This window comes from Canis lupus, chromosome 32 (assembly GCF_003254725.2).
Source record: "Canis lupus dingo isolate Sandy chromosome 32, ASM325472v2, whole genome shotgun sequence".
NCBI classification, from domain to species: domain Eukaryota; kingdom Metazoa; phylum Chordata; class Mammalia; order Carnivora; family Canidae; genus Canis; species Canis lupus.
In genome coordinates, this window is record NC_064274.1 from 17,132,600 (window position 1) to 17,160,447 (window position 27,848).

The 27,848-nt window shown below is 34.6% G+C and overlaps 1 protein-coding gene across 8 annotated transcripts in view; it reads left to right on the forward strand.

The window, feature by feature from the left end:
- The window catches only part of SMARCAD1 (SWI/SNF-related, matrix-associated actin-dependent regulator of chromatin, subfamily a, containing DEAD/H box 1), a 78,224-nt gene that overhangs the window by 9,774 nt on the left and 40,602 nt on the right, over window positions 1-27,848 (forward strand). For 4 of the 8 annotated variants that reach the window (XM_049104871.1, XM_025424555.3, XM_025424537.3 and 1 more), the window contains exons 3-6: window positions 6,240-6,417; window positions 14,429-14,600; window positions 17,335-17,401; window positions 22,582-22,685. In XM_049104871.1, the coding sequence (XP_048960828.1) occupies window positions 6,240-6,417; window positions 14,429-14,600; window positions 17,335-17,401; window positions 22,582-22,685 (521 nt within the window). Of the gene's footprint in view, window positions 1-6,239; window positions 6,418-14,428; window positions 14,601-16,159; window positions 16,282-17,334; window positions 17,402-22,581; window positions 22,686-27,848 lie in introns of those variants that run through there. The other 4 variants (XM_035709650.2, XM_025424547.3, XM_049104872.1 and 1 more) reach the window with 3 other exon arrangements.

Genomic DNA, 27,848 nt, shown 5'->3' on the forward strand with positions numbered 1-27,848 from the left:
TATGCAACTGTTATTTTAATAGAATAGGTTGAATAGAAAATTATCAAAGTATTATTGATAGTCTGAAACTTTTATTTCAGTTATATGTGTTTAATAATATGTTTATGATCATAATCTTTTTTTTTTTTTTAAGATTTTATTTATTCATGAGAGACAGAGGGAGAGAGAGAGAGGCAGAGACACAGGCAGAGGGAGAAGCAGGTTCCATGCAGGGAGCCCAACGTGGGACTTGATCCTGGGACTCCAGGATCATGCCCTGGGCCGAAGGCAGGCGCTAAACCGCTGAGCCACTCAGGCATCCATCCCTATGATCGTAATCTAAAATGTGTTTTTTACAGTGGGTCCCAATAAAAAATGTTTGGAAAGCACTACTCTATATCTTAATTATTTTGTGCCGTCTCTTAAGAGCTTGGAGAAGAGAGTTAAAGCCTCATATTTGTCTCCTCAGTTTCTATCATGTCTTTGCAGTATTTGTCTCTCATCTTTAGTATGCAGTTAAGATACATATTTTTGTTGTAGATCTAGATTGTTATTAAAAAGTATCTCAAGTTTAACACTTTTAGTTTGTCCAGTAACAGTAGCATGGCTGTGTTTTTCTTTACATACCCCCCCTTTTTTTTTTTAGCTTAGACCTAAGATGTCTCTTCTTTCTCATTTCATCTTTGAGTGATGTTTGAAACTACTCTTTAATCTTGTATTCAGTGTATTCTTGTCTTTTAGATCTTTCATCAGAGAAAGAGTTTGATTTATCTTTTAGAAGATACTAAAGGTATTTTTGTTTCTACTGTGACATTCAAATTAAGATTGCCCAGATTTTACTATCTATTATTTTGGTTACCTTTTAATTTTGATTTTTTTTAAAGATTTTTAAAATTTATTTATTTATTTGTTTGTTTGTTTATTTGAGACAGAGAGAGAGAGAGAGAGAGGCAGAGACATAGGCAGCAGGAGAGGCAGGCTTCAGCGGGAGAGGCAGACTCCCTGTGGGGAAGCCTGTTGCGGGACTGGATCCTGGGACTTCGGGATCACGACCTGAGCCATCCAGGTGCCCCTATTTTGGGTTGGGTTACTTAGTATTCAAAGGAATTGCCTTGAAAGTTAGTTCCCATGTTAGAAAATTGAGCCATGTAGAGCAACACAACTAGAATATCAGAAATGGCACAGTTTTGTAAGTCTTCAGGACAGATATAAAGGTTTATCTGTTTTCATTCTACTTTGGGACATAACTTTATGGGTTATCAAGTTAATTTAGAATACTTTAGTGTGAACTATTAATCTCCTAGCAGTGATTTTTTTTTTGTTTTTGAGTGGCCCTTGATTTTGGACCCTTTGGAAAGGTGAAACCAGTATCAGACTTAAATGCTTCTTTTATTTTATGGTAGACTTAGATATGAGAATGGGTACAAGCGTACTGGAAAAATTTGGAATAAGATTGTCTTCTCTTGTGCATATCATTAATGGGGAATATTTAGTTTGGAAAAACTCCCTGGAACCTTGGAGTCTACTTGCATATGCTAATGATGTAGGTTCCCATTACCTTTTGGTAATGAGAAAATACTCCTCCTCTGTCTCTAAAATATGATAGGTTTATTTGTGGGTTTTGTATGAAAGGATAAGCTGTTTCCCCCCATGTCCCTGTAGCATTTTGTTTATTCCTTTCTCATGGCACAAATCATATTTCATAACAGTTACTTGTGTACATGTCTGTTCTTAATATTTGTTTCTTTAGGGCAAATTGAACTTTTTTTTTCTTTAATATTCCCTACCTACTGGTTCAGTACCTTAAACACAGAAGGCAGTCAGCAAATATCAGAATTAAAAGCCTTCATAATTGAGCATTTCACCATTCTTTAATTTGTTATTTTTCTGTTTGCTCCCTCTTTTGTGCTGCTGCTTAAAAGTGTTTGTTTGCTTTGGGACAAAAACCACCACTGCATCATTTTGGCCATTGCCTTTTAGCTGTTTTTGCTGTTGCTCACTTCTGGAAATAGTCTAAACAAATCTAAGTATTAAGCACTATTCTAAATCTAAATTATTGACTGTATTGGAGAGTTGATATATATACAAAGATTTTATTCATTTATTCATGACAGAGAGAGAGACAGAGACACAGAGGGGGAAGCAGGCTCCACGCAGGGAGCCCGATGTGGGACTCGATCCCAGTTCCTCAGGATCATACCCCAGGCTGAAGGCAGTGCCAAACCGCTAGGCCACTGAGGCTGCCCGGAAAGTTAATTTTTTTATTTAAACAAGCTCTTACTGTGTCACATCAGTTTTCAAAGTGTGGTATGTGAACCTATAGGATCCCTAAGGGCAAACTACTTTCATAATAGTACTAATATATGGGGTGCCTGGGTGGCTCAGCAGTTGAGCGTCTGCCTTCAGCTCAGAGCGTGATCCAGTGATCCTGGGTCCGGAATCAAGTCCCACCCTCATCGGGCTCCCTGTGAGGAGCCTGCTTCTCCCTCTGCCTCTCTCTCTGCCTCTCTCTCTCTCTCTCTCATGAATAAATAAATAAAATCTTTAAAAAAAATAAAAATAATACTAAGATATTACTTGCCTTTTTACTATGTTGTTGGCATAAAAGCAATGGTAGGTAAAACTACTGGTGCCTTAGCATGAATCAGTGCCAAGACTTCAAACTGTTGTAGTAGTTATTGTATTCCTAAGATTTTTTAAATGTCATTTTCACTTAAGAATGTTTTTTGATAAAGCAGTAAAAAAAAAAATCTTTATTTTGGTAAATCTCAACTAAGCAGTAGGTTGCTTTTTAATACTTTATGAAACAAAATGTGAACGAACCAGCCTTTGCTGCATACTGAAGTTTGTACGTACAGTGGTCATCTCAAGGGAAAGCACTTGAACAATTGCTTTCAGTTCTGATTTGAACTTGCCAGTTTTTTCACTAAACACCATTTTTACTTAAAAGAATGACAACCTGTAGTTAAGCAGAGACTTAGGTATTTAGCAGACATTTTCTCAAAAATGGACAATGAAAAAAATTAAAAAATGGACAATGATACTAAGGAAATAACTGGCAGCATATATTGCTAGAGATAAAATTCCAGTTTTCAAAGGAAAGTTTGGATTTTGAACAGGGAGTTTGACAGTCTCTAGATATTTCAGGATCAGTGGTGATATTAATAAATCTAACCTTTTGATAAAATATTATGAGATATGTCAACATTTGGAAGATCTCCATCAGTCAGCGAGTGAGCCAGTATTTTCCAAATGACCACTGCACACAGTGTTACAAAATAATGCATGGTTTAAAAGGTCCATTAAAATGCAAGGTAGACCAGTGGGTTTTTAATGTAGTAAAATGCAAAAATTTATTCATATGGTTTCAGATTCCACATTGCAACCAACTTTTATAAAAAGTACCACCTGTCAAATTTGGGTTTTGTATCAAAGAATAATATCCATGGTATTGTAAAAAGGAACTATGAAAATGCTATTCCTTTCCTAACTGTAAGGCATAATCTTCATAAACTGAAACAGAACCAGTATATTACAAGAGATGAATTGCAGAAGCAGATAGAATCTGTCTTCTGTTAAACCAGAGATTTTTTGCAAATATAAAACAGTGCCACTCTTCTCATTAAATTGGGAGGAGGGGAATGGTATGAGAAGATACAGTTTTCATAAAAATATTTGTTATTATGTAAACAATTTAATGAAGTTTCTCAGTTTCTGCTTTCTAATATGGTAATATAAATATAACCAACATAAGCAAAAGCTCTTTAGGGTCCTCTATTTTTAAGAGTGCAAAAGGGTTCTGTGTTTGAGAAATGCTGTTGTATTGTAATCTTCCCTTATCTTCCATATTATCAAACTACTTCCTTGGTAGTCATTTACCAGTTGGGCTATGGGGATGCCACTTAGTTCAGAGCTGTATACATTTTTAAGGTAGATTTTTAGGTAGATAGATAGGTGTGTATAACGTATATTTTATACAATGTACATCATATATAATACATTTTGTACATGAAGTGTATATATAATATGTATATTATGATGGTATATATTACGTTACCAATAAAAGCTCTGAGTAATTGAGTACATGATGGAGAGTAGGTCAAACTTCTTTATTTTTTTTCCTGTCTCATTAACTAATCATGTTAAACATTAGTTTTAAAAATTGATGGCTTCATTGTGTATTTTGTATTATAATCTATAAAATAAGAGGAAAAAAATTAGAGAAAATCAAAGATGAATATTTAATCAAATTCAAGAAACTCAAGTTTTCCTAATACTTATTAACAGATTTTTTTTAGGACCCCACCCCCCAGGCATTTAGGTATTTAAGTAGCTAATTTTCAAAAGATTATCATTTGCTTTGAATAAAGAGACTTTGAAGAAAAGCAGACAATCCAAATCACTTTGTCTTAGCTCTTTGAAAATATAAGAAAGGACACTGCCTAACATGTGTAGCTGATATGCATTAGCTTTAGGTCAGATATTTGATATAGTGAACATCTAGTTTTTAATTTTATGTATGATTTGTGATGCGTTAGGAACACTGTAAAAGCAAAATACTTTATATGAGTTGGGCTGCAATCTTATTCACATAACTAACAGAATATGTGTCTTCATGTTTACGGCAGTAAATGTAGCTGTGATTTGTTCCAAATCACATTTGTTTGTGTTCCTCATCCAGGTTCTTCGCTCAACATTTATAAAATTATTCTTTGGGGGGAAAAAGTGATCTGCTTTTCAGTAGTGTTGATAGAACTTCATTATAGGAAGTAAAGAAATGTCATTTTAGTGCCCTCCAGGTAAATAGTAGTTATATAGGCCTTGGTTAATGTTATTTACAAATATGGCTCATGAGCTTCAGTATAATGATTGCTATCATTTTGTGACATATTGAGGATGGCCTAATAGTTTTTAGAGTGTAACGATTTGGCCATTTACGCATGGATTTCAGATTTGTTACTTTTCTTATATGACTTTGGACAAGTGGCTTTATCTAAACTCATTTTGTCTATAAAATGGTGATACAATGTGTACCCTCAGGATTATTGTAAGGGTTAAAAATGTGCATCACTTGATTTGATACTGACTTCGAAAATAGTTAACCGCAGTGATTGTTTTTTACATCGACACTTTTGAACTAAAGATTCATTTGGTCACTGCTTTTTAAAACACATTCACTAGACCAAGGCATTGACTATTTAATATGAATTCCTTAAGTCTGACCTTTTCCTTTTCAAATATGTAAGGAAGAATGGTGGTTTTGCTGGGAGAAGGGAGAATAATTTTGGAATTCAGCTATTGAAGAGAAGACTGGTAAAATATTTTAAAATATTTAAAATTATTCACCTGTTACTATTCACCTTTTTTGAATGAGCCAACTTTTTTTAGCTTGTGAGGACTACCATAACAAAATACCATACTGGGTGGCTTAAACAGCACTCATTTATTTTGTTACATATGTGGAGGCTGGAAACCCAGGATCAAGCGTTTTTCTTCTGAGGACTTTTTCCATGGCTTGCAGGTGGCCGCCTTTTCACTGTGTCCTCACATGGCCTTCCCTTCATGTATGAGTCTTTTGTGTCTCTGTCTTCTTATAAGACATCATCCTGGATTAGGCCCCCACCCAGACAGCCTCATTTTAACTTAATCTCCTCTTTGAAGACCCTGTTTCTAAATATGTTATACTGGTGGTTGGAACTTAAACATAAGAATTTTGGAGGTCCCGTAATTCAGCCCATAACACCAACATTTACGTAAGAGGTAATGTATGGTGAATACTGGCTATGTGCCAATGACTGAACTAAATGCCTAATATGTATCTTCTGATATTCTGGTCACATTAGCCCTGTGATTATTAGCATTTCTATTTTACAGGTGAGGACACTGAGATTTGGAGTGATTACATAACTTGACTAAGAGAAAGGATTGAAATACAGTCTTGGGCTGTAGTGCCTGTGTTCATTTAGGTGAGAACTGAGTACTAGGAAATAAAAATACTGAGGGAAGATGACACTCAAGCACAAACCTCTCTTTTGCATTTTGCATTAGTGTCCTACAAGTAAATTAACCTGTGAAATGGAAAATCATTTAACATCAACCCTGGTTTGACTGTTAACATTTTCTTTAAAACTGATAGGAATTTTTGGTTTTACAATGGAAGCAGTGAACAAATTAGAGATTTTTAGCACATAATTATTATTATCAAAAATAAATTTATTTTCAAATTACTCAAAATGCCTTTCTCCTTTTTTCTTTTGCAGAAGATTCTAGTGTTCCAGAAACTACAGAAAATGAAAGAAAAGCTAGTATATCATATTTCAAGAATCAAAGAGGAATACAGTATATTGATTTGTCTTCTGATAGTGAAGATATCGTTTCCCCAAATTGCTCCAGTACAGTTCAAGAGAAAAAATTCAACAAAGACACAGTGATTATAGTGTAAGCAGTTTAATAGATTCATTCATTATATTTGCCTATATAAGAGGGTTTTCAAGCCAAAGTTATTTAATTTGAAAATATCGTTTGATGACTTCTTTCTTTTTTCTTTCTTTTTTGCCTTTCCCTATTGCATCTTCGTTATTTTTCCCTAACTCAGAACTTTAGAGAGGTATTTTGTGGATGTATGTGTGTGCATGCTTTTCCAGATAACAGTGATTTTCAATAAAAAGTTTAGTGAGAGCCAATAATTTAACTTTTTTAAGTCTCCATAGTTAGGGAAATTATTTTAATATGTACCTTTGATCATCTGTAATTGCTTTATGATCCGTTCTGGAGTCCCAGAGTCAAACCGTTTTAACATTTTTGGGGCACATTTTGTGGAGTAGCATGGAGCTTGTATTATGGTCAGGTAGAAAGACAATAAACAAATAAACAATGTAGTATAACAAATAATAAATACTATGGCCAAAAGGGAAGGAAAATCATTAATGAAGTTCAGGGGTAGGGGTATGGTTTCTAAAGAGCACAGTTGGAAAAAAAAGCTTTTTTGAGAAAATGATGCTTGAGTAGGGACCTAAAGTAAGAAAGTGTGAACCATATCGATATGAGGACTGGGGGCAGGAGCAGAGTATTCTGGTCATAGGAAATAACTTGTTCAGTGACTCTGAAGTGGTATTATGCCTGATGTTTTGTTTTCTTAATTTTTAATTTTATTATAATTTATTATAATTTTATTATAATTTTTTTAATGCCTGATGTTTCTAAGGAAAGTCAGGGGCAAATGATACAGGGAGAAAGACTTATAAGGTCACAAGTAAGCAGCAGGGTAGAAAAAGGGATTTAATTATGTTAAGCCCATAGGCCATTTGCCTATTACTATGAATGAGATAGGAAGCTAATGGAGTGTATTGAGCAGAAGAGTAAATTATCTCACTCACATGTTTAAAAGATCTTTGAGACTATAGGTGAGCATGGATGCTGTTGTAATAACCCAGGCAAGAAATGATAGACACATAGGCAAGACTACTACTTGTGGAGATGATTAGAAGGGGTTAGATTCTGTAAATACTTTGAAGTTAGAAGAACAGAGAGGTTTTATTGTTAAATTTTGGGTGGGAGAAAAAGCCGTCAAGGATGACCCTAAGATTGGCCTGAGCAACTGATAAGGAAAACTATTTTGGGTGTGGTAGGGGAGCTCTTTTTGAAGGAAAGATTGACAGTTCAATCTTGAACATGCTATGATTGAGAAGACTCGTAGATACCTAGGTGGGAGATGTCAAGTAGGCTAGGCAATTGGATTTGTGACATTTGAGTTCTGGGGGGGAGGTCTGGGTAACATCTAAATTTAGGAATTGTTAGACTATAGATTTGATATTTAAAGGCATATGATAAGATAAAATCACCAAGAGATACTGGTATAGCTGGAAAAGAGAAGGTTTTCCTGGTTTAAGGACTCAGGCTAGGGGAACTTGGGATTTTAGGAATAGGGAGATGAGAAAGAATCTGTAGAGATTCTAAGAAGGAATAGTCACTGAGGTAAGAAGTCTGTAGAGGTTGTAAGAAGGAATAGTTGTGAGGTAAGAGAAAAGTCAAAAGGGTTGTATGATCAGAAGCTAAGGGAAGAAAATGTTGCTAGAAGGAGCCAACAGAACGAGACTGTCCACTAATGATAAGATGAGAATTTCCTCTTAAATGAACTTTTTATATATACCCTTTAATGAACATGCCTTTCTCCTGAAATTCACTGTAAAATAAAAAATAGTAAGGATCTTGCATGAAAAAATAAAAAGGGTCTTGCATGATTAAATGTGTTAGATTCACATTTACCTGCTAAGAAAAATGTCATTCTCTTATATTACAAAAGAAGCATTTCAGATTCAGAAATACCAGTTAACATTGGCACAGTACAGTTATCTAATGTACGGTGCATATTTAAATTTTACCAGTTAATTCTGATAACATCCTTTATAATAGTGCTACTCAAAAGTACTGGTTTGTATATAACAAATGTGCTCTAAAATGTGAATCCGTGTACCAGTTCCTTTACTAGGAAAGTATTATAAGGAAAAATCAGCTGGACTTAAGTGATATGCTTAGTAATGTAGTTGTTTTACCTTCTTTTTTTTTTTTTTTTTTTTAAGATTTTATTTATTTATTCATGATAGTCACAGAGAGAGAGAGAGAGAGAGAGGCAGAGCGAGAAGCAGGCTCCATGCACCGGGAGCCCGATGTGGGATTCGATCCCGGGTCTCCAGGATCGTGCCCTGGGCCAAAGGCAGGTGCCAAACCGCTGCACCACCCAGGGATCCCTGTTTTACCTTCTTGTATAAATTTCTTATCTTGTCTTTGATGGGTAACAGTGTGAGTTTAAGAACTAGCAGTCAGTCCTTGGACCATATTTTAAATAAGCTTTATAGTATTTCTTTTTTCCAGTATCATGTTGGATTTCTTTTTTAACCCAGTATCATGTGTGTCTTTATTTTATTTTTTAAGATTTTATTTATTTATTCATGAGAGTGAGAGAGAGACACACACAGGCAGAGACAGACAGAGGGAGAAGCAGGCTCCATGCAGGGAGCCCGAAGCAAGACTTGATCCTGGGACTTCGGGATCATGCCCTGAGCCAAAGACAGATGCTCAAATGCTGAGCCACCCAGGCGTCCCAGTATCATGTGTCTTTAGTCTAATTTAATCCGAAACCTGTTTCTCAGCCTTGTTTTTTGTTTTTCGTGTCATTGGCCTTTGAAGGTTAAGAGGCCATATTTTTTTTTTTTTTAAGGTTGTTTCTCAATTTGTACTTACCTGATTTTCTTCCTGATTAAATTTAGGTTATGTGGTAGGAAAGCTACATAAATGATTTTGTGTCCTCCGTGTATCATGTCATAAGGCACACTGATAGCAATTTATCTATCTCTTTATTGGTGAAGTGCACTTGGATCACTCAGAAACCTGCCAGATTCCTCCTGTAAAGTTACCACTTTCTACTTTTTAGTGATTAATCTATGGGCAGATACTTTGAGACCAGATAATGATCTTATTCCTTAGCAGACTTTCACTCAGTAGTTTTAATATCCATTGATGATTCTTTACTGAATCAGTTGTTTAAATAATGGTTGCAAATTGGTGCTATTTTAACTTAGCATTTCAGATTTTATACTTTATTTGGTATTCTAATATAAAGAAGGGTTTTATATTTTCTTCCTATTCATTCATTTATATAGTATTTATGTAGTATAAATATCAAAATGCAGTCATAGATATTTTTTTTGTTCAGTGGGTTGTAATTCATTTACCATCATTCATTTTGGTGCTCAAATTACTAAGTTTTGTCAGGTGAGGGAACTTTTAGGCAGGCTCTGGTTTTGAGAGGTTCCTATCATTTTTAATTTTTTTTTTTTAAGATTTTATTTATGTGTGAGAGAGAGAGAGAGTGAGAGAGAGCATGAGCAGCGGAGAGAGGGAGCCCAACCTGGGGCTGGTTCCCAGGACCCCCAGGATCATGACCTGAGCCGAAGGCAGATACTTAGGCACCCCAAGAGGTTCCTATGATTTTGTGAGCCTTTTCCCTTCAGGCAAAAGATGGTCCAAAATTATACTATCCCTATCCTAGGCCTGAATTTAGAATTAGCCATTTCCCTAAAAAGCACTAGTTCCTTTTAATAGAGAATGGTATTTGGAAATCTGGGGACTGGGAGTGTTCTTTCTTTGCCATTGTGCAAGGCAAGGGGTTATGTTTTTGCCCTTTCCAGCTATACAGATTAGGAAATATGTGAGGAATGTGTGAGTGTTGTGTTTTAATGTTTTTAATTCATGAATTTTTAATGATAACCTTTAATTCTAATCTGTTACTATTAGACCTTTCCTTGCCCCACCTTCTAGATTTCCTTTTCTGACATTGAGAATTCTGGCTTCTTGCAGTATCAGTTTATTTCTTAACTTGTTCAGTCATCCAATATACATAAAATAGTTTAAGAATTGCTGTAATCATACCACTTGACCAGTAAACCTACTAAATAGTGTTCAGAATTTGTTTTTAAGTTTTATTTGATCTTTAGATTGAAAGTATATGGTCAAAGTACTTGGATTATTTAACATTTTCTCTGTTACTCATTTAAAGTATAGTTCAGTTCATTAATTTCTGTTTGTATTCCTTTTAAGGTTTTTGCCTTATCCCTCTTTTAAATTTTACTTTTGAATATTTAAAATATTAAGTAGGTTCCAGAGATCAAAACTACATGGAATGTGCTCAGAAAAGTATTATTTCCTCTCCCTTTTTCTTGCGACACCCACTGTCATCCCACCTTGGAACTAACCAGTTTAGTTTCTTGTCATACTTTTCTTTCATGTGTCTTTTTTTTTCCTTTGTTTCTTTTTCTTTTTGAGAGAGAGAGAGTGCACACTTATGTGGGGTGGAGGAAGGGAAGAGGGAGAGATAAAGAATCTTAAGCAGGCTCCATGCTCAGCAGGCTTCCCGCTCAGTGCAGAGCCCGACTTGGGGCTCATCTCACGACCCTGAGGTCATGACCTGAGCTGAAATCAAGAGTCTGAATTGGACGCTTAACCAAGAGCTGCCCAGGCATCCCCTTTTTTCTTGTTTTTTTACACAAAAGACAGCACATTACATAAATGCATACATGTATACATACTCATTTGTTCTTTGTTTTATTCACTTAGATGTATATTCTAAAAATCATATCAGTTTATAGAAATCTGTATTCTTTTTTCATACTCCATAGTACTGTACTGTGTGAATGTTCCAGTTGTTATAATTAATACCCGTGTATGGGCCATTTTGGATATCAGCATTTCTTAACCTTGGTTTTGACAGTTGGGGCCAAATAATTCTTTGAGGAGCTTCTTTCCTGTGTATTGGCAGAATGTTTTGCAGAAGCTCTGATCTCTATTCACTAGATGCTACTCACTAGATGCTACTAGCACCTCCCTACTCAAAACAATCAAAAATGTCCCTGGGCATTGCCAAGTGTTCTCTTGAGGCAAAATCACCCTGCTTTTGATAAGCACTGGTGTTGATAAGAGAAACTGGCAGTTGATGAAATCACTCAAGAATTAATAGACGAGAAGGAGCTGAAGATAGAATCCTAGGTAATACAGCAATTCACAAATGTCAACAAAGGAAGAAAAGCCTTCTTTAGAGATTAAGGTCAGGTAGAGAGGTAAAGGAAAGTCAGAAGAACTAATGTTGCAAAACCCATGGGGCGAGGATGGGTGTGGGGCCACATTTTCAGAGATTTGTCAACAGTGTATAGGACTACAGAGGAGTAGATAACCAATAAAAGGTTTTTATTACATTTGACATCTTGCCCTGGTAAAGAACAATTTCACCTAAATGGTGGGGCAAAAGGTAATAAAACTTGAGAGGAGAACTCTATAGGAAATGAGCAAGTAGAAAATCAGTTTTATAAAATTTGTGAAGGAAAGGAGAATTTGCTTATTTCACTGCTATGTCACAGTTCCTAGATCTCCTGGCTCATTGAATTAGTTAATGAAGTCTTGAGCTCGTTGTAGACTCGGGAGGAAGAGCTTAGGGAGAGAGAGGAGTTGGGGTAGAGAAGATGGTAGGTAGTTGAAACAGGGTCCTTTAGGAAGTAGAAAGGGCCAAAATAAAATCCCTTAGCACTGAAAAGGGACTTTACCTTCACCAGAAGAGAAGTACTTTATCTGAGTCCAGATAAAAGAAAATAGAGTAGTCAACTCTTGTTGTTTTTAGATTTTTTCATTTTTAAATCTTCAGGCATACAAGAAAATAAAATAATAAGACAATGAACATTCATGTACCTACCACCTAGACTTAAAATTTTTGTTTCATGTTTCATCTACTATTTTTATCGTCCCAGAATATTTTAAATTATGGACATTCCCAACATTTCTACCTGTAGTACTTGGTGATGCATCTTCTTCCTCCCAAAAACCCAATACCAATCAATGAACAATTTTCTAATATCATCTAATTCCCATTTTATATTCATGTGGTTTTTTTAAAAATAAAGCTTTTATTTGAGAGAGAGAGAAAGAATGGGCACAAGTGAGGGGAGGAGTAGGGGGACAAGCAGACTCCACACTGAGTGAGGAGTCAGTGGGGAGCCTGATCTGGGGCTCAGTCCCATGAGCCTGAGATCACGATCTGAGTTGAAACCAAGAGTCAGACAAAAATTTAACAGACTTGAGCCACCCACATGCCCCTATATTCATATGTTTTATAGCTGCTTTTTCAAACCAGGTTCCAAACAAGGAGCATCCACTGTATTCACATGTTATAACTCCTGGCTTTCTTTTGATCTTAAACAGTCCTCTCCCCTCCTCTTTTTAAAGGATTTTAACTTACTGCGGAAGTAGAGTCTTTTCTTAGTGTAAATAGTTTTTTCTGATTGTTTCCTCATGATGATATTGAATTTATTCCTCTCTCATTTGTATTTCCTGAGAACTGGATGTTAAATCCAAGGCATGATAAGATTGGTAGTCCACATACTTACCACAGCAAGAGGCACATGAGTTTGTCCCACCAAATGATTGTGAATCTGATCAGTAAGTTAAGGTGATGGCTAACAGAGTAAGAACCTTTGAAAGTGGTTATCTAGGCAGAAATTGTGAGAAGATTTCAACCTGAATGCTTTCATTTTCTCAGTGAACTTGGTGGCAAAATCAGGGAATGTGATCATAGTGAGGCAGAATGAGAATTCAGAGTTGAGTACATAAAGAATGAGAGGTCTGGGTGTAATGGAAAGGGAGATGCTTGTAATTACCTTCAAATATTGAAGGATACGAGGGCACCTGGATGGCTCAGTAGTTGGGTGTCCGGCTCAAGTCATGATCCTGGGGTCCTGGGACCGAGTCCCACATCGGTCTCCCCGTGGGGAGACTGCTTCTCCCTCTGCCTGTGTCTCTGCCTCTCTTTCTGTGTCTCTCATGAATAAATAAATAAAATCTTAAAAATATATATATATTGAAGGACAGGTGTAGTGACAAAGGAAGCGATTTATTTTGCCTCATTAGAGCATTTTCTCAGAGCAGGGTTCTAGATGTCTAATAAAATTTGTATTCCTGGTCTTTGGGGATCTGTCTGCTTTTAAATGTTTTGGGGAATTCTCAGGCAAAACTAGTGCCCTGACCAGTACAACTGAACTAACATGAATAGATATAGTGAAGATATTAAAATACAGACTCTTGTTTCCCAAAATAGAATTAGCTATTCTGTTCTTTAGCATAGCTATTCTTTAGCAAAGTCTGCATTCTCTGACACTAGGAATGTATTTATTAAGTTCCCACTTTCTCTGATCTTTATAACTTGTATCCATTTGTTATACTTCTACTTTCTGACCTCCAGAATGGCTACCATGGTAGAAAATTTCAAGATGAGATTTTTGTTTGGGAGATAGATGATTAAAATATGGCCCCAAATGTCTTTTATATAGGATTAACAAATATATTGAGATGGAATGAGATCAAAGTTAGTTGCATAGTAAAACCTCACATGGAGTAAATGCTCTTGTCTGCTGAAGCAATGTTTTCTTCATGGCAGAGATTCTGGTACTGAATGGAACCATTCTGATTGTAACATAGATTTGGATCACCTAGGTAGGCCATGAAAATTCTATCTTTGTATTAGTATAATTAGTATAGGCTTTATTATTTCTCAAGAGCATCCTGACATTGCTTGTCTGGTATACAGAGTATAGGTGAAAAAAGAATAGGAAAGAGAATGTGGGCATGCAATACAGGTGTGTATCTTAAAATTAATGCCAGATATTTATTATTCTTTTCCATCCCAGCCTGGATAATAGATATTTTCAACTCTGGGAATGTAGATTTATATATATAACCATGCTGATGCTGAAATGAAAAAAAGTTGTTTTAATCTTTGACAGGGATAGATTGCATTCATATTGAAAAGCACTGCTGTATTACATATGTATATATGTAATATATACATATATATGATTCTAATGAAATAATATATTAAAATACTGGTTTTTTCCTCTAAAAATATTTTTAGTTCTGAGCCATCTGAAGATGAAGAGTCCCAGGGCCTTCCTACCATGTCAGGTAGAAATAATGATGATATTTCGGAATTGGAAGACCTTTCGGAATTGGAAGACCTTAAAGATGCTAAACTTCAGACCTTGAAGGAACTTTTCCCACAAAGAAGTGATAATGATTTACTTAAGGTTATACCCTTTTATAGTAATTGGTTATTGTAGCTATAATGATGTTTAAAATTTCTCTTGTATCTAGTACTGTATTTAGTGGATAGTCATTTTTCTAATGATATCTTAAGTTTTGAGATAATTAACTTTATTTTACATAATAATAAAAGTCAGTGCCAGAGATTTACTTGTTGGAAGTCTTAAGGTTTAAATAGGTAATGTTATTCACGTATAAATAATATAATGTATAATATATCCCTGAATAGTTCACATAGCTTATGTGGTTTTTTTTTTTTGGAGGGGGGGGGGATGGTGCTTGTATGTGTGTGTGCTTAAATAGTTGTAAAAGACTCCTCCTTCCTCATCTCCCATTAGAAAGTCTCAGAAATGTCAGGAAGCTCCCCCCCCTCTCCGTCTTCATAATGACAGAGAGTTGCCAGGGACACTAAATGCCCTGCAGTACCAGGATTGTCCTGCATAACAAAAGAGTTATCCTGTCAGTAGCACTCTTGTGGAGAAACATTGATTGTATATAGAAACAAAATAAGTGGCTGTATTTGGACTGTAATAGTTATCCTTCCTTATAAGAGCACATAAAAATTGACCATTCAATTAAATTTCAGGTAGAGAATAAATCTCTGAAGATTATTAGTAAATAGGTTATTTCTAACTCTGTCACTTATTAGTTGAATGACCCTAGGGGGATCATTTAATTGCAGGTTTACATGTTTTTCACCTTTGTATCTGTCATGATCACCACCATCTCCAATATGAACCTTAGGAGATACCGTATCTGTATGGGGTAGGCAGGTAACTTTGAAGTGATGGACACTGGCGTATCATATAGTATATGCTCTTACTGAAATGGGTAGCTACTCCATAGTACCAACAGAATATGACCATGTGACATCAATGATAGCCCCTTTTTATCAGGTTTCAGATTTTCCAAATAAAGTGAAAAAGCTGTTATTTACTGTTGATCAATTTAGTAACTTTCTTAGGATATAAGTTAAGTGCCATGAAGATCACCTACTTAAAGTGTGTAATTTAGTGGTTTTTAGTATATTTACAAACTTGTGTAATTATCATCATAATCTAATTTAAGGACTTTTAATCTTTCCAAAAAAGAAACTTCATTAACAGTCCTTCCACAGTTCCCTCCTCTAGCTCTAGGCAACCACTAATCTCTGTCTTTATAGATGCTGTCTATTCACATTTTATATAAATGGGATTATATATAATCCCATTTATATATTAAGATGTTATTTTTGTGACTGGCTTCTTTCATTTAGCAAAAGGGTGTCAGGTTCATCCATATTGTATCAGTACTTCGTTAACTTTTTATAGTAACTAATTTAAAGAAATAATACTATTCAGGCCAAAAACATGTCTGAACTGAGCTGGTCTTGGGCCTACTAGTTTAAACTCTGTAGAATAAATTATTATTATTTTCTGTTATTTTTAGCATGACAATCCCCCTCCCCAATCATTTTGATACCTTCTTACTGTTAGCTTTGGTGGTATCTTGACTCTGCACCTTGCTAGCAGTATTATTTTCCTCCCAGTGTGATTTTTTTTTTCTAGAATAAGAAGACAGTGAATGTAGCGAAGAGTACTTGCAGGGGCTGCTAACAGTGTTGGAAATAGCTTCCAACAGAATAAACATGATGGAGTATTCAGTATTCAAAGGAGTAAATTTCAGGTGAAAAATAGTTTAGCCTGATTGCTAATTGTTCATGTAGTTGAAGGGTATTTTTCATCTGTAAGAATATTTATCTCTAATTTTATAATTGCAGTGGGAAAATAGGATTGATGCACAGAATTTGTATGCATGTTTCATTAATTAGTATATGAAATTTAGGGAATTTAGTGTATCACTCCAAAGCAGAGCACTCTTGAATTGCTCTGCATTCAACTGATCTCTATCTGAAATGATTTAAAGGTGACATTTATAAAGTACTCTGTAAAGGCTCTTAAACCCATGTAAAAGAGTTCAAGAAGTTAAAAAATATAAATTTAGTCCTAGACAAGTTAAGAATATGCTTTGGCTATTTTGAAAATGAAGAGGGGCTTACAGGATATTAAAGGATCCAAGATTAGGAAAACTGGTAGAAGAGAGTACTCTTACTTGATTTGAGACTGTTTAATTTAATATAAAAATAGCTTATTAAAAAATGTAAGGTCTTTTTAAAAACAACTAGCTCATTGGAAATTAGGGAAACTATAGCAAGAGAAAAATATGAGATATTTAGTTTCTTCTCAAATACAGAATGTTATTACTACAAAAATTAAATATTGATATTAGTTATATAAATATATGAATATGTTCTTGAATAAATTCAGGCAATTCAGAAAAAGAGGAAATATCAAAAAGAACCTTTCATCCCACTCATTCTTAAGAAGTATTAGATTAAAAGAAATAATTGCAGAATTGTGGTTTATTTTTTTCATAAATAAAAAAGGAGTAATACAAATGTCTACCAGTGTCCCTTCTTTCTCTCCCTCTGCCTCCTCCTTCTCTGTCTCTCACTGCTTAGACATTTAAGTAGGGAGTTTTTAAGGCGTCAGTGCAGAACCTTGCATTTAAAAAATTAAAATAACAAAACCTTGAATACACTGTATATATTTCACTACACAGGGATGATGAGTAAGTCCAATAACATTTTAAGATGCGCTCACATTGTACAGACTAATGTGAAATAATTCTTTTTTTTAATGTGAAATAAATTAAAACAGTCTTTTCTTACTCTGTTAGTTGATTGAATCAACGAGCACTATGGATGGAGCAATTGCTGCCGCCTTGCTGATGTTTGGTGATGCAGGTATGCCTGACTTAGTTTCTAGCCATGTAAATTTATTAGTTTTATAATAATAAATATCTTTACATTTTTAATAATTGCTCTACAGTATACCAAGCACCTTCATGAATTCTTACAGGAACCTTGTGAGTTATTAATAGCTTCAGTTTTTTTAAATGAAGAAACTGAAGCTTATGAAGGTTAAGTGACTTACCTGAGGTCATACAGCTATATGGGAACCATATTTTCTAGGGTGATCTTTTTTTTTTTCCCCTAGGGAGGGGGCAGGTTTTCATTGGTAATTTTGCTTGTTTTCTACAGATCAAATATCCTAACAGTGAAGTTTTGGAAGGTATATTTTCTTTCTTTCTTAAGTATCCTTTCTAATTGCATTGTGGTTTTATTTACAGGTCTACAAATCTGAGTCAGTAGGAACATAATGTCTTGTGGAAAGTCCTAGCTGGTAATCAGCATTCCTTCATTTAGTAAATATTTATGCTATGTTCCAGGCTTGGGATACAAAAATAAATGCATTTGAAGGAGCTTGCAATATAAAGCATCTCCAATTTTTTTTTTTCTTAGCAAATACTGTCTTGGTTTCTTTTTTGCTTCCTAACTTGTGTATTCCAAACAAGTAAAAATAATCTGTAATCCCACTACCAAAAAAACATTTAAGGAATGAAAGCAAACCCACACTCGTTAACCACTCTTAAATTTGCTTTGTATCATTTTCAACTTTCCCTATGCTGTACCTACCATTACAACACATGCACACACATTAAATTAGGAAATGCAGTAACAACACTGGTTTGCATTTAAAAAAAAATCATTTGATGATTTATCATGGTTTACTCTTCAGAACAATCAGATTTATCCAATTTTTAAATATGGCCCCATAACATTCCTCTATACCTACCCATATCATTGGTTTGTTAACTACTTCTCTGTTAATTAGCATTTATGTTTCCATTATTTTATTATAATACTAAAGTAAATAGCCCTATAAGAAAATCTTTATGTTACTCTTTCTGTAGGCTAAATTTCAAACTGGGATGCTGAATCAAAGGATATACACATTTAAAAGTTTAATATGTACTTCTATGTTACCTTTTTAAGGGTTGTTAAAATTCATTTTTTCATCAGCATTGTTGATGAAAATCAATGCCCATTTCCCTAAGTGGATTTTTTTTAGCTTTAAAAATTTTTTTTGAACTTTAAAATATATATGCAAAAATAGAAGATAACATAGTGTGTTCCCGTGGGCCTATCATCCCTCTTCAACAAATGTCTACCTCACTTTTACTTCCAACCAGTAGATTTTATTGGAGTGCATTCCAAAAATGAAATTGTTTCATCCATATGAAATATTTTAAATCTTTCATTTTCTTCAATTTGAGCAAGGGAATAGTATTGTGTTGTGTGGGTGCTACCTACACAGAATGTTAAGATTCTTCCTTTTCTTCCACTTACTAGCTGTGTGACCTTGGGCAGCGTTGCCTAACTCTTCCATATCTCTGTTTCCTTAGCAGCAAAATAGCATAATAATAGTACCAAACTCGTAGGTTGTTGTGAAGAAGTGATAAAGTTATGTGTGGCACATAATAAGTAACTGCGTTAACATAGTAAATGTTAGTATCATTTGTTCTTAATGGCCATCTGATGATAGAAAATGGTATAGGAGGAAGTTGACTGTATCTCTATCATTAGCGTACGTAGCCCTAGCACTTATTGTAAAACTTCCTGAAAAATATTGGACTCAACGAACATTTGTTGAGTTGCAGAATGGTTTGGGAAATTTTACATATACTTTCTTGTTAGAATATTTTAGTATTCTATAATCTTTCCAAATTTTTAGAAAAAGCTTTATTCCATAGTAGTGTCTAATCTTTTTTCTCATGAGCAACTCGTTTCATTCACCTTAGTCATTAATTTAACAAGTATTTTTTGAGCATCTACCATAGGTGCCAGATGCTATTTTAGGAATTGAGGATATGGAAGGAAACAAAATGGACAAAACATTTGCCTTCATGGAGTTTACAATCCTCATTAAATTTGAATTTCATTTGAGTTTTTTTCTTCTCATTCTTGCACAGTACATTGATATTATTTCTTATTGAAAATAAAATATTTTTGGGGTGCCTGGATGGCTCAGTTGGTTAAGTGTCTGACTCTTGATCTCAGCTCAGGTTTTGATCGCAGAGTGGTAAGTTCAAGTGCCTAATTCGGCTCTAGGCTGGGCATGGAGCCTACTTAATAATAATAGTAATAATAATAATAAAATAAAATAAATAATTTTAAGTAGAAAGTTATAAGGAAAGAATAAATTAGGGTTCTTTTTCGCTTTTTAAGTAAACCTCCATGCTTTATCTTAGAATGGATTGAACCATCGTATCAGTCCTCTTCATCTTTAGTATATTACACTTCTGTGGTGATGTACAGAATGACAGCTTTGCCTCACCAACATAAGATAGCCTTCAATATACAGTAAGACAGGAAACTATTTTGGATATTTTGGGACAGTTTTCCCAAAAATGGCCTTTTTAAATACCTATTAAGAGATTGTGGGCAGTTCTACACATCGTGATGTTGGATATTGGTTTTAGCACAGATTATAATCTTTTATAGATAATATTTCACATACTAAACAATAGGGTTACCTATTCATTGCTTTCTGAAGGTTTTTATTTATGAATACTAGGTTATATAAACAATAGTAAATGCCTCCAAGGTTTTTACACTGTTTTTAAAGGTAATAATATGAATTTATTGATATTGCTAGGAATCTAGTTATTTCTTCCACATCTCTACGTTTGTATAAAAATAAGCAAAACATTTTTATGTGATTGTGATCTTTTTATATTTGCTGTTTTGTAACCTTTTCATTTATTAGACATCTTTCCAAGTTTATTTTTAAAAGTCTACTTGATTTATAACAGTGTGATTTATGTATATGTTCTAATTTGTTTAATATCTTGGGCATTTAGATAGTTTGCCAGAATTCTTGTATGTATAGTTCTATAGAATAAATTCCTAGAGAAATAATTGTTGGACTAAAAGACATCTAAAATTCTGAGATATATTATTTAGATTGCCTTCCAGAAAGGGCATAACAATGCAAAAAGTGTCTTTTTGCCTGTGGTCTGCTAGGACTGTCTGTTTTTTTAAGGATGAAAAATAATGGTATTTTATTTCTCCATTTAACCTATTTTTAATTATTAATGAAGTTGAGCATCTTTTCATTTTTTTACTGTTGAACTGCCTATATGTTCTTTGTTTTCTTTTTTACAGTTTCACATTTTATTTTTTATTGTTAAATACTGAACTTAGATGAAATTTATTTTCATCTGGGGTAGAAGGTACAATTTTAACTTTTTTCTGAAATTGATGGGTGCTCCCAATAAAAGATGGAAATTATGAAACACAATTTGGAAGTGATCTTTAGTGTAAGATATGAACTTTTCTTTAGGTACATGCAAGAAAAAAATATTTGTTGAAGCATAGCTAACACAATGTTGCATTAATTTCAAGTGTATAACAGTGATTCAACAACTATACCTTGCTGTACTCACCATAAGTGAGCACATCTCACAGAGTAGGGAATATTATCAGTGGTTTGTAATAGCATTGTATGGTGACAGATGATAGCTACACTTGAGGTGAGCACAGCATATAGATAGAGATATATGCAAAATTTTAAATTATAAATAGAGTAGATTTAAATGTAGGCAGTGTTGTGTGTTATGTGACATTTTTGTACTAAAATTTTAAATTTGCATTTTCTTCCACATTTATTTGCAAAAGTGTTTTGCCTCTAGCCATTTTAAATACATGTAAATATTTGGTGTCATAATATTTTCAAAAAGGAAAGATACATAAACATAATTAAGATTGAAGAATCTTTTATTGACAAAGCAAAGTTCTTGTTCTTTTAGGGAAGAAACATGTCTAGGTGACATGGCATAAATCATCTAGTTTGAAGCTTTTTTTCAGACTTAGAATATTACTAACAGTGCTTACCCTACCCCAACAAATATATAAGTGATGATCTCTTTTTAAAAAGTGGATAATGGGAATTAGTTGGTATCTGCAGAATGCACATTAACTTTTTGAAAAAATTGGAAGACAAAAATCTAACCATCACACTTACATGATATTATACTTTAAAACATTAATAACATTTACTTTGTTAAAACTATATTACAAAATTTTCAGGCTTAGAACTTAAAAGCTGTCATGTTTACATTTAGTTGGAATATTGTACTTCTACCAGTTTTTTTTATAACCGCAGTTAGGGTACTGATTTAATACTGCAGTTTTGTAAGCTTTAGCAGATGGTTTCATATTAGCAGAGCAGTATGTCGAATTTGCTCTCTAAAAGTAGCTAAGAAATAGAGAAATGTATTCAAAGTATAAATATGTAATATAGCTTGCTTTTTTTGTTTTTTAAGATTTTAGTTTTAAGTAATTTCTACACCCATTGTGGGTCTTGAGCTCACAACCCCAATATCAAAAGTCATATGCTCTACCTACTGAGCCAGCCAGGCACCCCTGTAATATAGCTTCTTGAGATCATGTAGTTTGAGTTTTTCTTTCAGTTATGACAGAATATGTAAATTTTCTATCACTGTTACAGCCTCTATGTTACAGTCTCTTGGCTTTAGGTTAAGAGCATTAATCGCTTGAGCTGTCTGTATTTCACTTCCTCCCCATTTGTTAAATGAGAGAGACTATTACCTACTTTGTAAGTTTATTGTTGAAGATAAATGAAACAACAGTTAATAAAAGCCCTTTGCAAAGCCTGGTACATAGTAAACAATTATTGGTATCAGTGATGGTATTCAAATAAGCTGCACTGATAGGGTTCAGTTTTTTTTCACTGCTGAATACTCAGTCACTGGAGAGAACCCTTTCCTTTCAATATTGCTCTGTAGAATTACTCCTCAGTTTAGTGTTGTAATTATCGTTAAATAAAGTGATGGTTTATAAATAACATCATTTCTACTTTTGAAAGACTGATAAGAGTCTCTATTTTTCCTTTAAACTCAGTTGACATTGAGTATACATGATATATAGAAGAAATAACATTGGGCCTGATGTCAAGAGAACTATCTGTACATGGATACGTTATAATAACATTTTTGCCTTTATTTTATATTAACACTTATAAAAACTGTGCAGACTTTGATTGTTCTTCTCTGTTTTAGAAGGTGGTGGACCCAGGAAAAGAAAATTATCTTCTTCTTCAGAGCCATATGAGGAAGATGAATTTAATGATGATCAGTCTATAAAAAAGAAAAGACTGGATCATGTAAGTTACATTTGAATTGTAGTATCAAACTTAGCTGTTAGGCACAGAGTATCTTGAATCTGTGGATATTAGACCTAAATGAATCAGTCCTTCTCTTTCATAGCCAAATCAGAGTTTGCATTTCTTCAATGACTTTTTGCTTTCATTTTAATTTATTTTGTATTAATTATTTATCTCTAAGTTATAAAAGTAACTATTAGGAATATTCTAGTGGCATGATAAAGTAACTTTGGGAAAATATACTTTTAATACATAGTTTAACACTCACGAAAGACAGCTATTATCACCACCAGCACCATTTCCTCCTCCTCAGAGACCACTATTTATAATTCTTCTAGGTGATGTCTTTGATATTCATGTCTTATCTAAAAATAATTATGGTTATGCATTTATTGAGTTACTCTATAGTTTTCCATTAACTTTCACTTTATGAATAGAACTACAGAGAGGCTTCCCAGTGAAACCAGAGATAGTCCTCCCTGCCTGCATTCAAGACAACACAATTTCTTCTTGGTAATCAAAATCAGTTACCCCAACTTGTGTAGTAACTTTTTTTTTTTTTAACCTGTAATTTAATGGAATAAGAAGCCCAAAGTAGCCAGATGGCAGTCTCTACCCTAATTTACTGAGACAATTGTTATGTCCCTACATGGAAGCATTCTTTTCTTGAGAACTAATACTGATGGGAAGTTGAAATTCTATGAATGGGTTTTTTTTTTAGGTATGAGGAACAGCTGTAGTATAAGAGACTAGGCCCACATTTTAGTTTACAGATATATGTATAATGACTCTGGGGAAAGTAGCATCATATTGATTGCTGATTCAAAGCATTTACTTTTTTCATACATTAGTTTTGTGTGTTCTCTGTAAGTTCATGTGCTGAATTTTCACTAAGTGGTACCACTGTTATCTAAGCCCACTGCTTCTAAGTTTTGAGGCACATGATGAAATCACTGAACTTGGGCATAAATTCATTGATGCACTTCTCTTAGCTCCCTGGTCAGGAACATTATGGTGTCACAGTGTACTATGTGAATTAGGTCTTCTGCATATCTGTATATGATATATTAGTCTCCTAGGGCTGCCATGACAAAGTAGCACAAACTGGGTGTCTTAAACAACAGAAATGTATTGTCTTACAGTTCTGAAGCTAGTGTATCAGAAGGGTTGGTTTTTTCTGAAGAAGGTTTTCCATTATTTTTTGTTTCTGGTGGTTTGCTGGCAACTTTAGTGTTCCTTGGCTATTTAGATCCTTTAGATTTAGAATATTTAGATTATTTAGATCCTTGCCTTCATCGTCATATTGCATGTTGCTTGTGTGCATATCTGTCTCTAAATTTTCCTTTTTATAAAGACATCAGTCATGAGATTAGGGCTCACCTTAATTTTAATTTGATTATCTCAGTCACATTCTGAGGTACTGGGTGATACTCATAACATGAATATTGAAGGTACACAATTCAACCCATAACTGGTATTTCCAGAAGCAAGTAGATAGGAAAGACAGCTTAGGATAGGTTTCTCTTACTATCCCTTCAATGAGGAAAAGGGTCCAATGTAATCAGCCTGCCACCAGACAGTTGACTGACTCCCCCAAGGAATGGTGGTATTATGGAAACTCATTGTTGGCCTTTGCTCTTGGCAGGTCAGGTATTTGTTGGTAGCAATGGTCAGATAAATCTTGGTGTGGGACTGTTTTGTTGATCTGTTGATCTGTCTGCACAGCCTCAATTCCTGTTGCCATGGCCATTTGTATGTAGACCCATTGAACAGGCCAAGTGCCTGTGGTGGTATTGGTATTCACAGAATAGATCATCTTGTCCATCTGATTACTAAAAATGTCCTATGTAGTAGATGCCCTTTGCTGAACATTCTCAAGAAAAATTCTTGCCTTTGCATTCTGTTCTCAGAAAAACTCCTGATAAATTCAACAGTGCATCTCTTTCCCAGACTTCTGGTCACCAGTCTTTTACTCTCCACTTTGGCTTCTGCCCATAATATATCATAGCTGTGTACACCTGGCCATCTCTTTTTATACAAAATGGACAGTAAGATGTACTGCCCAGAGTTGTGCACAGGACTACTCTTTTAAATGAGGTTAAATCATAGCAGTTTACTTCATTTTGGGCTTCTTTTAATGGTATGTAAGCCCTTTGAAAACTAAGGTCAAGAGTTTCCCTCACTTTATTTGATTATAAAGAATTCCTAAAAGAGCCATGGATACTAGTTGAAGGAGGGGCACAGTATAGCAGAAGTAGGTACCATGGGAGTCTGGGACAGTTGCACATGCAACTTACTTGTTCCTCCTGAACCTCCTCAAGTTCAGTTTTAAATCTTCCATTTCCACTTGGTCGGTTGTTGCTGTTCATGCTCAGTTTTAGGCTTGATGGATCAGATAATCAGATCACATAATAGCTCAAGTCTCATGGTCATTTGATGTCCCAAGGTCAACCATTCTGTTCCTGTCAGGACTCCCTATCAAGCCAGCAATTGTTTCACAAAAAGATGTCAATCTGTTCTGTTTTTAAAATGTGAATTTGTTACAGTGCAATAAATATGTTAAAAAGCAATTTTAGAATAACTTAAATTTTGTGTTATTTATGTACAGTTTTGTTTATGAGAAGAACTAGATGAACACAAAACACTGACCCAGCTGCATTGGACCACATAGGAATACACAAAATGCACAGACCCCAAACATCTACTGGCTGCCTCATTTTACCATGTTTATTATCCCACAAGGCTGTGTTTTAGATATTCTTTCACATTGTGAACTTTTCTATATGAAAAAAAAGCATCCATTCAACATCCCAAACATATTTAAGCAATCTCGTTTAAAAATACCAGGCAGTAGGCAGCCTGGGTGGCTCAGCGGTTTATCGCCACCTTCAGCCCAGGGCCTGATCCTGGAGTTCCGGGATCAAGTCCCACGTTGGGCTCCCTGCAGGGAGCCTGCTTCTCCCTCTGCCTGTGTCTCTGCACCCCACCCTACCCCCGTGTGTCTCTCATGAATAAATAAATAAAATCTTTTAAAAATAATAAATTAAAAAAATACCAGCCAGTATGTACAAAAAGAAAGTTAAGTATTGGAAAAAAAACTTGAAACAAATGTTTGGGAAGAAATAAGAATATGTGCTGTATCCCAAGCAACAGGCATAAAGGAATCCACATTGTGGAACATCAGAGACAGAGCCACAAAAATAATTCAGCTGGACTGTTATCAATTGCTGGGAAGTCAGTATGGATAGGCATAAAGAAATAGAAGAAAAGGAAAAATTGTTGAGCGTTTGAATTAGAAAAGTGAAAAAATTAGGAACAACTTCTTCCATATGGATCTTTATATACAAAGCTTTTTTAAGGAAATAACTATCCTGCAGAAGTAGCTTCTTTTGGTGCTAGTAGTGGTTGATTTAATATTTTCAAGTAAGTGCTACAAATTCCTAAGCCATCAGCTGACACACAAAGTGATGAGTGCAGATAGGAAAGCTGCAAAAGAATTTTCCAACTGTGTTACAGAAGTAAACTGAAAGAACAACCATACATTGAATTAAACTGTCAATTTTAATGAAACAGATACCTCTTACAAATGCATGCCTTACAGATCCCAAATATGAAAGACAGAAAACAGGAATTAAGGCTTTATAAGATAGCATTACTGTGATGTTCAGCACTAGTGGCAAGTAGAGATTTAGAGCTAAAACCAATAGTAGTTTATTAGTTACCAAACTGAGTTGAGCTTTTTAAAAGAAAGTCAGCCTTGGAGTTCACTACAGGTATGGGAAAAGTAGATGAATTGTGCATATCTACATTGATATTTTTACTTAATTTTTCTCTGTTGTAAGAGCATTATTGTAAAAAAGAGAGAGAGAGAGAGAGAGAGAGAACATTGCTTAAAAACTCTTATAATGCATCAGGCCTGCCTATTTACAAAAACCGAACTCAACCCCATTATTTTTCTTCTTTTTGCTTCAAAAAACCACCTCTCTGAGATAGCCCTGTGATAAAAGTGTGATTATAGCATTTATCTTACTATTTAGCGTAAGCATTTAATTTGCTAATTGCTGTTACTGAAAGTGAGAATATAGATGTGGTTATAGAATTTGGGAATAGACTTAACATCAGATTGTTCATTTCTACCATTGTAAAAGCCTGGAGTGATAAAAGAGTTTGTGTTATATGGGGTAGAAAGCCCTCCTTGACTTGATTTGCAATTTTGAAAGTTTTTGATTCTTTAGAGTAGTTCTTAAAACTCAGAACAAGCTGTGTTGATATAGGAAAGCAGGTTGGATTTGAGGAAGTAGAAACTGGAGATGTTTAAGAGCTAGGGTCTTATTCTGGTGATCTAACTAATCACAGAACTCTTGCAATAATTTGCTGCTGCTGGATGCAGAAGGTGATGATGATATTGATGGGAAGACTAGAAGGTTACACCATGACAGCTTAATACATCAAGTTAGCAGATGTTTTAAGTGTTACTGAAAACAGATGTACTGCTTGGAAGATAATGGCTTTAATGCTGAATGTAGTAAGAGTCCTGCATTACATTGAGGTGCATTTAGAACCGTACAGACTGCCTGGGTGGCTCAGTCAGTTAAGCATCCAACTCTAGATTTTGGCTCAGGCCATGATCTCAGGATTGTGAGTTCAAGCCCTATATTAGGCTCTCTGCTCAGTGCGGAGTCTGCTTACGATTATCTGCCTCTCCATCTCTCTGCCTCTCCCTCCTTCATTCTCTCTCAAATAAATTTTTACAAAAAGAACCATACAGATAGCATTAGTATGAGAGGAGAGTCTAGCAAAGGAGCAGAAATATATTTATTTTATAATTTCTTATTTATGTCTTCAGCTACTATAGCAGAGATAACACAAGAACAGTGAGCCATGGCATTCCATAGCTGGTGTTAACAGATGTGGTCATTTTCAGTAACTCTTCTACCACTTCTCAGTAACTCACAAGCTGTAATACTTCCAGTGCTAACACCCCCAAACAGACTTCAGTTCATATTTATTATAGTATTTACATATTTCTTAACCATTTAATGTATGTGAAATTGTGCTGCCCTGTTTTTAGGATCCTTTCTCTCTTTAATGTGTTACTGATGAAGTTTTTGAATGTTGTACCTCTAACATGATTTTTCTTAAACTGCAGTTTTGTTTTGTTTT